Below are 12462 nucleotides of genomic sequence, written 5' to 3'. Positions count from 1 at the left end.
ACTTTCACATTATTACAAAATATTACAATATTTAAATAAATCACATTCTGTTAATCAAATAATGCTGAATAAAAACAACTAACAATTTCCACAAATATATTAATTGGTACAGCGGTTTTTAACAATAATGATAAGTTGATCAAATATTTCTCGAGCAAGAAAAGCTTTGTTTGTTTGTTTGTTTGTTTTTTAACAAGTATTGTTGTTAGCAAAGCTGAAAATGGTAAAACAAAAAAAAAAGGTTTGTTTTCTTGTTCCAATTCTGATTCATAAATGATTCTTTCTTTTTTGAGAAAAAAGAATGGATTTAAATGTCCTTCTTAGAGCTGCAAAACAATTAATCATGATTAATCAATTCAAAATAAAAGTTTGTTTACTTATTATATGTGTGTGTACTGTGTATATTTATTATGTATATGTAAATACACACACATACATGTGTATATATTAAGGAGAAATATGTTAGATTTATATGTAAAATATTTTATTTATATATAATACAAATACATACAAAAAGTTCTTAAAATATATACATGTGTGTATTTATATATGCATGCTAAATATACACAGTACACACATACATCGATTAATCACGACTAATCGTTTTGCAGCTCTAATCGTTTTGGTTTATTTTTGTGAATTAAAAACATATACTTCTTACCATAATATGCATCTTACTGGCTGTCTGATTACAGACCGCTTACACTAAACAGTAATGGAAAGAAGTCGAAATTCATCCACCAGATCTTCGAGGAACCAATGGACCACAGCAAAGTAGGTGTAGAACCATCAAGAGTGATTAGGTTCCATGCACTTTGTCTCTCTTTGCTCAGAGGAAACGTGCTGCTTTTAGTTATTTTGTAAATATAATGTTGCTATTCATTATATTGCGTTTTTCTCTCTTGATGAGATTTGAGGCAGGGTTCACTTTGTGTGAAAATGTCCTGCCCCTGGATATGAACCTTAAATTCTGAGAATCAACGTCAGTTAAATTCACGTTGGTGGGGGATCGATTTATTTATATAAACATGATATTCCTCATTCATTTTGAAACTTAAAAAAGCTGTTTGTCAGAGACTCATTTCGTGCAATATCTGTTAGTCTGCAGTGAATGGACACAGTGGATTGAAGAACAGTTCTGACATTTCTGAAGATGTCATCATCTGTGACATCACAGACGACGATGCAGAATTTACAGACGGCGTATCGCTACCGGCTGACCAAGGGTAAGCATTTAAAGGTTGATTCAAACCATTGTTTGCATGAGGTTTTGTGGCAGAAAATTAAAAATTGAGATCTGTGTTTTGCTTGGTTCCTTACAGAGATGCTGAAATTATGGAAGTCGCTTATGAAAGCAACCCGAATATAAGAAACGACAGCACAAATGGAACGGTTACAAATTCAGCCACTCAACCAGAAGCAGTACCCAAAAGCACCCCTGACATTTCATCAAGCGCCCTGCAATTGAACAAACCCTCAGTTCTTAGTTCAGAGGATCCGGTGAAGCTGATGGACTCCATTCTCAGAGAAAATGGAGCCATTTCACAAAACATAAACCTTCTTGGCAAGTAAGTATACCAGTGCTGCCCATATACGATATAAATCTATCATGATGAGCATCTCATTTGCCAGGAGAAATTAAAAAAAAAATGTTGTATGTTTTGAGTAAACAAATAATATTGTAATTCTGAGAACATATTAATGGAAGATAAGTTCTGCCACTTAAGAAAAAAAAATGTTTTAGTAAATCATAATCCTTGACTTTATAACTCATAAGCAGCTGCAAGCTTATATGCAATTCTGACTTCATACAAACTTGCAATTCTGAGAAATAAAGTTAGAATTGCAAGATATAAACTCAGAATTTTGACTTTTTTCTCAGAATTGTGAGTTTTTATTTTTTTTCCCCCCCCAGAAATAAGTTTTTCTCGCAATTGACTTTTTTTTTTTCTAAATTGTGAGACAGTTCTGAGAAATGAAGTCAGAACTGCAAGACAAACTCACAATTCTGAGAAAATAAAGTCAGTCGCAATTCGCAATTGACTTTATTTCTATAATATAAACTCAGAATTTTGACCTTTTTTGTCTTATAATTATTTATATCTTGTTTATATCTTGTATTTGTGACTTTTTTTTTCTCAGAAATGAGTTCATTTCTCTCAATTCTGACTTTTTCTCTTACAAATTTGACTTTTTCCTGCAATTCTGAGATATAAACGTGCAAGTCTTTTGTGTGAGTTTATTTCTCGCAATTCTGACTTCATTTCTCAGAATTGCAAGTTTGTATCTCATAATTCTGACTTTATAATTCACAATTGCGACTTAACATCTCACATTTCTGAGAAAAAATGTTTGTATCGAGCAATTCTGAGCAAAAAGTCAGAATTGTGAGATAAAAAAATCATAATTTTTTGTTCAGTGGCATAACGGGCTTCCATACATATTTTGTGTCTTTATGTCTGTTTTTTTTTTTTTTTTTCCCTCATGTGGTGGAAATGGACTTCCATTCAAATTATAAATAATGGGTTCAACAAAAATCAAGCTTTACCTTTCTCTTTTTGATTTCACTGTTGAAGCCCAAAAATGACATACTTCTGTTTTAAGCATATTTAATGAATGTTTCATTGTAAATGAAATCACTACAGAGTTGAGTTGATGGACTATCTGGACAGTATTGACTGCAGTCTGGAAGACTTCCAGGCCATGCTGTATGGGAAACAGTTCAGCATTGACCCAGATATCATACAGGTATGTTTAGAGATTCCACAAGCCCATGTGTTCACCCATCTGTTACTTTTACTTCCTTTTTTGTTGAAAATCTCTCAAATAATTTTGAATGATGCGTCACACAGCTGCTGTAATTCACCATAACCTGTGTAATTTGATAAAGCTCTGTTTTTTTCTTTTGCTGTTGACAGGAAACTGTCTCGGAAACAAAAGATAACATCAACACGGCCAACAGAGGGAAGTCTGAGCCTGACAACACAGGTAATTGTTCCATGTTCCTCTGTAAAAAAAAAAAAAAAAAAAAAAAAAAAAAAAAAAAAAAACCAAAAGAAAGAAAGAACATCCACTGTTAAGCTTTCGCTGTGCTGCGTTTACTAGCCTGTTTGTTCCTTCATTCAGATAAACAGCTGATCCAGTACACGACTTGCCCACTGCTGGCCTTCCTGGATGGATGCACCCCTCTGGCCCCATCAGATGCTCCAACTGAAAACTTGAGCCAGTCTATCCTGTCCCAGAGCCCTGAAGAACCCACAGACCTGTTGGAAAAGGCCCTGGAGACAGAGACCGAGACGCCTCGCAGCTCTCTGATCCGTCTGGAGCCCCTCACAGAAGCGGAGGCGAGCGAGACCACGCTATTCTACCTTTGCGAACTGAACTCTGACCTGTCCAATGCCGACACGCCACAGCTTGACATCTGAAAGCGAATCAGCCTGGAAAACAGAGACCTTTTCATTTTTGTAAATATTCATCAAAATGATGATATTTATTTGCCAGAATTTTTTTGGTACCGTCTGTCCTTGAGTTTGACATTCCTTCGTTTCACAGATACTTCTAGTTACTGTTCACTAGCTAGTGTCCTTTTCTCTGTCTCCATCAGGAGATCATGCTGCAGTTATGTTGCTGGTTTACACTGCAGCTGTTTTGTGATGCACGTGTTTCCTGTTTTATTATTGAGCAGTTCATAAATCGTTCCAGCTGTTCTTTATGTATATGGTATAGAAGTGCCTGCCTGATGTCCTAATGTCACTGTAAATAGACGTGAAGACTTTGGCTTATGGTTAGTTCCATGTTGGACAATACACAGTGATTCTTGTTACCGTGAGCTTTTCATCATTATATAAAGCTTTGCAGTAGCATTAAAGGAATTTAAAGTCGATTCTGGTGTGTTTGTTGGTTTTCAGATAGGGCTGGGTTGAAATGCTTATTTCATGATTTTAACAAACCAAAAAAAAAAACATTTTAAATCCTAGTTTCTTTGTCTATTAGTCCTGATTTGTGAAACTTAACCATATACTGTTGGTATCCACCTTACTCTTAAGTGCAGAAGTAAAGCCTATGCACGAGACCTCTGGTTCATTAGCCGATATAAGAATGTTTTCACGACTCGTCATCAGTAAGCCATATTGGCAGCACTGAATGTATACAATACCAAAACTGGCATATTTCACTGGTTATTGATTATTCAATCCATGACGTGAAATGGTACAAACCAGTCTTTATAATTAAGATAATACATTAAAATAATATGGTAAGACAAAAGTGCAGTATTAAGCAGCAAAACGAGCTGTTTTGTACAGCTAAAAATAGACACAGATGAGACCATAAAATGTACAAATGGCCGCGCCCGTTCTTTCGGCAGAAATAAGGTGGTATACGCATTAAGTTAATGATTTCGGAAAAATTTCTAAGCTAATTTAAAGAAAAAATACCGTTTTGTAGCAAGAAAGATCATACTTTAAATTTACCCCAGTACAGACATTTATAGCTTGTTAACTAGAAAAGAGTTAAGAGAGGAGCATTTTGCTAAATATAGGCATAATCACTACTATATTATATATTCATTATTTTTATACACATATTAACCAATACTGTGAGTAGATGCGTATTAATATAATTAGAACTGTTGTATGTGCAGCTTAAATGTGTTTTAAGTGCTGATTATTATATCTAAAAGAAATAACGTTAGCTACCTTTAATATTATTGTAATGCCCTGGTGAAAAATCCAGCATATGCTGGTAAGTATGTTTTGATGCTGGGATGTTGGTTTAAGCTGGTCCTTAGCTGGTTCATGCTGGTCCTTGACCAGCAACATGACCAGCAAAAACCAGCTAAGGACCAGCATAAACCAGCAAAGGACCAGCTTAAACCAGCATCAAAACATACCTACCAGCATATGCTGGTTTTTTCACCAGGGTGTACCAAGTTAATTTACGTATTTATTTATTTTTGAACCGTTTACAAAAGTACATGTACCTTGATATTCTGTAATGAAATTAAATTGTGAAATCTTTTAATGTTATCATAATGTACTAATTAGGAGGGTTCACTGTTTCATTTATGGCTTTAGTTGTGAGATTATTTATGTATGTATTTTTTTTTATTTCTCCCCCTATTTAGAAAAAAAATGTACCAGAATATTTCTAGGTAAATCGATACCTATCAGTAACCAGTGATATTTTGAAACTCCAATCAGAACATAATCTGGGTTTCAAACCTTTAATAAGATATCATGTTGGGTTATTACAATGCACTTGTCAAAAGGCAAAAGATAACACTGCCATTTAAAAAAAAAAAAGTATGCTGCCGTCAAGAAAACGACCAGTGTGCCTAATACAATAAAGGGTGAAGCAAACACAAGTCATCTATTCAGGTTTTATCAGCAAAGGAGAATATATTCAGTGCAAAACATTGTTCAACACACATTGGCTACAAGCATAAAATTAAAGTTGCTCAAACAACTAACGTGCAAGTTGCAAAAAGGTTAGCACTGTTACAGTCAAATATTACAGACATGTTCATGGTGCAAATCATCAGGAAGCAAAATGCATGACAAAATCTACAATTTTAAGTTGCCTGTAAATTTTTCACATGCTAATTCAACACTGTATATGTGCGTTCTACAGGAAACTATGAATGTCATGGTTTATGGAAAAACAAGACCTGCATTTTCACTATTCTCCACAAATAACTTAAGATACATTTTATTATATATTTTTTTTTAAAAGCATACAGCGATTATTAATTAAGGTTGTATTATCCTTCATTTTGAAGAACACATTCTTGAAGGAAATATTAACATCACATCACAGGAAACCCAAGCCATGTTCTTCATGTATGTCGGCTCTTATTTGAACAAATAAACACCTACATTAAAGCATGCAAGGTTAAAAAAAAAACAAACAAAAAAACAAACACACATGTAGGGTCAGCTAAACAAACAAAACGCTCACAAGTATTTACATTTAGACCCTCCTATCCCTATACATGTGGATATTCACATAAGTAACGGCAGATTTTAATTGCAAGCTTTTACTTTTTTTTAATACGTTCTCAGTCGAAGTCACGGTTGGTGAGGACCAGCGGAGCCACCAGCGTCCACACGTACAGAGAGATGCAGATCCAGCTGGAGGTGATCTTCACCCACACAGAGGGCCACTTGCTGGTCATAGTCTCATAGTTGGAATCAGGGCTATAAAATTTACAGGGGAAAAAATTAATAATGCCTTTTAAATTTTTAAAAATAAGCTTTTGCTTCCAAAATTGGCCTAATCAAACTAAGACATGATCACTAAGATATTGTACAATAAAAACATCATCACATGTGCACATACCTGTACCAGTTTGTCAGTGTCATCATGATGTACAGGGAAGCCAAGAAGAGCATGAAGTGGAAGAAAGAGTAGCTGTAGGTGACTCCATCCTTCTCATTGTCAATGGCACGGTTGCTGCCATCACCCTCTTCAAAGCTTTCTGGAGCGGGTCCGTCCTCGATCAGAGCAGACTCGTCGCTGGTAAGGGTCAGTTTGTTCACCTGAGCGTTGCTGGAGTTGCGGATGCTGAGGAAATCGAAAGACAAATTGGACTGCCGTGTTAAAAAATAGCTGCCAAAACAGACCATATCTTTTAACAAATGACCAACTTTCTTACCTGGAGTACAGCACACACAACAGGAACAAAATCAAGCCCACAATGCCCTGGGCATCCCACCACTGAACAACACGGTCTTGACCAGCAGGGGTGGTGCTGTTGAGGCCAATAATGCCAAGCAAGCTAGGGTTGCATGTGCGGTCTTGGAGGGAACAAAGATCATTATTTTAGACTGATTTTATGAACAACAGAATATCCCTTTAAACAAATCTTTCATAGTCTTTACCAGGCTCATTGGTCATGGCAGACCAGGTCAGATACATGGTGTACAGAGTAACAATGGAGGACTGCAAAAGACCAGATCTGGGCTGGGACTCCTGGAGGAGGAAAGGAAAGAAATGAAACAATCTAAGACTTGATGCTTAACTGATATGACACACATCCAAAACTTTGATCACAGTTCTAATACTAATTATACAAACAGATGTTTTGTATTCATTACCTGGATTTTAGGCAAAATAGATATGACAGATGCACCAACGCACAGCAGCATGTTGATGCTGATGAAGACTTTGTTCTCAGTGCAGCCGCCAGAGTGAGTGTAATACACATAGAACAAGACCAAAGACATCAGCGACAGAGCGTAGTTGATGGTTGTGGCAGAGAGAAGAGCTACAGATGGTAGAAAAAATTATGTTAGATTGTGCATACACTGTAAGAAGTATCTAAACATAAAAGGAGACCATACCTTTATAAATATGTTCAAACATAAAAATGTGTTCCATTCATGACTTTAAATATGCTGTATTTATGTGAAAGTATGGAAGCCCGTTCCCCCCAGAATTTTGAGTTTATATCACGTAATTCTGACTTAATGTCTCAGAATGGCGAGCTTATCTCAAAATTCTGACTTCATAACTCGCAAAAAAAAGTTAGAGTTGCAAGTTTATATTTTTCAATCCTGAGAAAAAGTGTCAGAATAGCGAGAAAAAAGTCAGAATTGCAAAAAAAAAAGTCAAAACTGCACGTTTTTATCTCACAAGTCTGACTTTATATCTCAGAATAGTGAGTTTATATCTCAGAATTCTGACTTCGTAACTTGCAATTGCAAGATAACATCACAATTCTGAGAAAAAAGTCAGTTTATATTTTGCAATTCTAAGCAAAAAATTCAGAAATGCAAGAAAAAAGTCAGAACTGCAAGCTTTTGTTTCACAAGTCTTTATTTCTCAGAATAGCAAGTTATTATCTCGAAATTCTGACTTTGTAACTCGCAATTGCGAGATTATAATCACAATTCTGAGAAAAAAAGACAAGAAAAATAAATCAGAATTGCATGAAAAATGTCAGAATTGCAAGAAGTTTATATCTCACAATTCTGAGTTTTGCGAGTTTATATCTCACAATTCTGAGGAAAAAGTAGTACTATATTTTTATTTAATGCCATGTCAATTCTGAGAAAAAAGTCACTATTACGAGAAAAAAAGTCGGAACTGTGAGTTTTTATTTAGCAAGTCTGACTTTATTTCTTAGAATAGCGAGTTTAAGTCTCGAAATTCTGACTTAACCTGCAATTGTGAGATTATATCACAATTCTGAGAAGAAAAAAAAAAATCTGAATTGAGAGAAGAAAGTCAGAACTGTGAGGAAAAAGTCAGAAATGACTTCATTTCTCAGAAATGCGAGTTTATATCTCACAATTCTGAGAAAAAAAGTCAGAAATGTGAGTTTATATTTTGCCATTCTGAGGGGGAAAAAAAAGTCAGAATTGTGAGTTTATATTTTGCCATTCTGAGGGGGAAAAAAAGTCAGAATTGTGAGATTGATTAAAAAAAAAAAAAAAAAAAAAAAAAAACAACAACCTTTTTTTTTAAAAAAAAAAAATTTTTTATCCAGCCTTCCATATGAAAGATATACACCAACATTTAAAAATATTTTTGAACAGTAGTATATACTTATTTTGTTATTGTTGTGCTACACTGCTGCTTGTTGGAAAAAGATTTTTTGATTATGTGGGACTGAAAAAAAAGAAAAGAAAAAAAAAAAAAAAATCAAGCTCTCTAAATACATACCTGCATACCAGCAGCGAGAGTTTCCCTCCTCCATTTTCTCCACCCAGGACTCATTCCAGGAGTGAGCAAAGTCGATCAAGAGCACCAGCTGGATGAGGATGAAACAGAAAGCTCCAGCCATGCCTACGTAAAACCAGACTGGAAAAGACCCAGCAGAAGATCATCATTAGAGCCTCACAAATAAATTTAAGGAACAACTCAAATCTGCCTAATCTCAGCCCTCTCATCGCTTAAGATGGCTGAACACTGTGTGTTTTTTGCTATCTTTTATGTTAAACCCCACTTCAGACTATATAATATATATTTAATGTAAACCTACATAACACATATTTAGCAGTTAGTTTTTAATTAAGTGTTAGACAGCCATTTAAAAAGTCAATACCTTTCACCTTCACATTGTAAATCAAGTAACTGCATGCACATTTCATATTTAAAGCAATAAAATAAACCTTTACCAGTGGTAAAAGGGCCTTCAGGAATGAAGAAAGCTCCAACTGTAATTGCAGTGGCAGCTGCAAACTTGAAGAACCAAAACCTGTAGAAGATATGAAAATTTAGAAGATTAGTAAAGTCTTGCTTATAAGGCTTCAAATCTTCGACCTTTGAGTTTTAAGTCAAAACTTTAACTATTAAGCCAGGCTATCGCCTACATACCCGTTATGCACAGCCGCTCTTGGATCCTGGCTGCTCTTGACCTTTACCATGATGAGAGAGAAGAGCAGGAAGAACATGGCCATCCCAAAGCACACACGATACACAGCCTTATAGCCCACCAGCACGTCGCAGTTCACATGACCTTCAACTCCTGGAATGGACGACCCCATTCCTCCTTCACAAAAGCCTGGAATCTGCAGTGATGTAATGAAACAATGCATAAATGATCAGAATGATCCAGCCGCAGCCCTGTAAAACAAACACAAAACTTAAAACATTTAGGGTCACCTTCTTCAGATGCCCCTCCATGCCTGGCATGAGCATAATGCAGGCGATGCCCACACCCAGCAGCATAAAGAAGGCATAGATCAGCCGAGTGACGGTGGAATTGTTTCCACTTGGGCAGCATCTGCACAGCAGGCAAGGAGCACTGCCACAAAGGCAAGGAATCTGCAGAGGAGATTAAAATAAGCACATTAAAGGAAGCCATTTCAGATGTTTTCTAACTTCAACCACGCACTTCCTCTTCAAATCTGCAGATTTCGTTATTTACAGACGGCAGTCATACTTGTGGTATCTCAGGTTACATATTTCAGTGAAATCCGTCAGGTATATAGTAAGCACTGGATGAGTCATAACTAGACATGCATTGTGCATGATAAGTGTAAAATAATTTATTATTATTATTATTATTAGGCCATTAATTGATAAATGACACTATTTTTATTAACAAAAAGATACAAAATATTGCAAATTAATTTTGCCATTACAATAACATAATGTGACATATGAAGGATGGGTAAATAATACTTTTTAAATGTGCTATTAAAAATGTAATAAAAATAAAAATCTCATTATCCAACAAGATGCCAAATTAATCATCTCTAGATATAAAAAGCTTCATTCTGCAAAATGAGTAGGGTTGGTTGACGCATAAACATGGTGACTTCAAAGTGACTCATATCAGTGCTTAAAAAATAGTCTAATTAAAGAGGCCTCATCCGTCATTTGTACTCAGGGTAAAACACCAAAAGCTTATTCCTAAATTTGTCTGCCTTTATATAACAAAAACACTGTTTAGACGTGATTAAAGAGGACATTAAATCCTTCTTAAAAATAAATGTCTAGATAAACATCTTAAAAAAAGTATCTATCTATCTATGTATATATATATATATATATATATATATATAACACACACATACAACACACACATACACACACACACACACACAAATATATATATATATATATATATATATATATATACACACACATATATATACATATATATATATATATATACACATGTATATATATCTTCTATGCTCTATATACATTGTTAATGAATAAAAATTTATGAAAGTGTTACTGAACAGTAAATAGTGCTAACGTACATAGCCTCAGGCCACATGTTTCCTCATATCTCCTGTATGTGTGTGTGTGTGTTTATGAAATGAGCTGACATCTAATCGGTGTTTTTATGTCGCAACACCTGAAATCCTAATAAACGTGTGCCCTACTTAGAAAACCTCATGTCATGGTACAAGATCATATGTAAGCGTGTCCCATTTAAAACCCAACAAAAACATATCAAACAGTGAGTTGCTGTCATGATCACAATCGCCGACAAAACATGTTTATCTACGATTATTTGGTTGCAATTGCGAGAAAAGTAGTAACTTATGTCGCTTGGTGACACAAATCACAAAAAACGCAAAACATAACAACACACAAGTTTTGTATATTAATACAAAAACATTCTGCTTCATCACAACATGGGAACCACCCTACATGACATTGAACATTTAGTTAGTAAAGCAAAAACTACTGATTTGAATCAAACCAAAACATCGTGGAATTAATTAATATGCTGTTATGTGTCATTCTATGTAATTATTTAGCAGATTCAGTGGGTTTTATGAATTTAGAGCATCGTGAAGGGCCCAGACACCATTTTCTCTTTCGTTTCTTTCCCGATGCGGATGTCATCAGCATCACATGATAAACTCGCCGAAAACCAAATCTATTTGATTATATTTCTATTTTATCAGTATATTAATAGGTAAACTTACCCAACTGGCCATGGAACAAAGCCCAAGTACGGCCCCCATGTTCAGCGGTGATGTGCGATGTTTCTCCGGTCGGGTTTGAAAATGGACGCTGTGTGTTTACAATGTAGCTCCGCTGTCTGATGAAGCCGGAAACGACAGGTTAGTTTTGTGTTCAATATTTCAAAATAAAACCTCGGTCTTTATGTACATAAATTACAAAGACGACGCTGGAAGAAAGAAAAATAAAAACGGCGAAAGATATTAAAAAAATATAGTAATGAAATATGGAGGACGATTGTTGTTGTAAACTAGCCCAGTAGCCCTGTTTACATTTTGTTGTAAATTGCACACAGTTTTTCTTTTATATATGTGAGCCTGGACCACAAAACCTTTTTTTTTTAAATATTGAGAAAATCGCCTTTAAAGTTCTTAGCAATGCATATTACAGATCAAAAATTAAGTTTTGATATATTTACGTTAGGAAACTTACTAGATATCTTCATGGAATATGATCTTTACTTAATATCCTAATGAGTTTTGGCATAAAAGAAAAAGCGATAATTTTGACCCATACAGTGTATTGTTGGCTATTTCTACAAATATGTCCGTGCTATTTGTGACTGGTTTTGTGCTGCAGGGTCATATATTTATTGTTTAGCAGTCTGTTTGCAGTTTTTCAAGGTTACAAAAGTTAGTGAACAAAACATGGAAGTCTCTTCAAATAATTTTAACCATATATACCTCATTTTATATAAATGTAGACTTTAAATGCGAAAGCCTGTAGAAAATTACAGAGGGAATCCATGGGCCACAAAATGCTAACGTTTTTCAAGTGTAAGTACAACAAACTGAACAGCTCCTTTCACAGACTAAATGTTGTATGGCCCTTTAAGAATACTTCCAGCCTGATTTTCACAGAGTTCAGTATTGTTTCTTGCTTCATATTCATTGTTTTTATTATTATATATATAATTTGTTTTTGTAGGCTGCTCAGTACTCTTGGATTGATGTCCATGTATATGTACATATATATATATATATATATATATATAGATAGATATATATATATATAGATATATAGATATAT

General features: G+C 34.8%; 2 protein-coding genes across 2 annotated transcripts in view; one reads left to right on the top strand and one right to left on the bottom strand.

The window, feature by feature from the left end:
• Window positions 1-3883, top strand: part of hsf2 (heat shock transcription factor 2) — a 6744-nt gene extending 2861 nt beyond the window's left edge. Inside the window, exons 7-12 of the mRNA XM_051139543.1 lie at window positions 696-774; window positions 1102-1226; window positions 1323-1568; window positions 2646-2748; window positions 2919-2988; window positions 3127-3883. Of these exons, the coding sequence (XP_050995500.1) occupies window positions 696-774; window positions 1102-1226; window positions 1323-1568; window positions 2646-2748; window positions 2919-2988; window positions 3127-3425 (922 nt within the window). The 3' untranslated portion in view covers window positions 3426-3883. The remainder of the gene's footprint in view (window positions 1-695; window positions 775-1101; window positions 1227-1322; window positions 1569-2645; window positions 2749-2918; window positions 2989-3126) is intronic.
• Window positions 3884-5208: 1325 nt separating this feature from the next.
• serinc1 (serine incorporator 1) lies at window positions 5209-11533 on the bottom strand. The gene is made up of 10 exons (XM_051138767.1): window positions 11397-11533; window positions 9610-9771; window positions 9322-9515; window positions 9123-9202; window positions 8668-8805; window positions 7098-7267; window positions 6882-6972; window positions 6656-6797; window positions 6340-6564; window positions 5209-6197 (listed from the first exon to the last, which is right to left on the bottom strand). Exons 1-10 carry the CDS (start codon window positions 11433-11435, stop codon window positions 6059-6061), a joined length of 1380 nt encoding a protein of 459 aa, XP_050994724.1. The 5' UTR covers window positions 11436-11533; the 3' UTR covers window positions 5209-6058.
• Window positions 11534-12462: the final 929 nt, after the last annotated feature.

This window comes from Labeo rohita, chromosome 20, assembly GCF_022985175.1.
Source record: "Labeo rohita strain BAU-BD-2019 chromosome 20, IGBB_LRoh.1.0, whole genome shotgun sequence".
NCBI classification, from domain to species: domain Eukaryota; kingdom Metazoa; phylum Chordata; class Actinopteri; order Cypriniformes; family Cyprinidae; genus Labeo; species Labeo rohita.
This window is presented reverse-complemented; position numbering and strand designations above follow the sequence as displayed.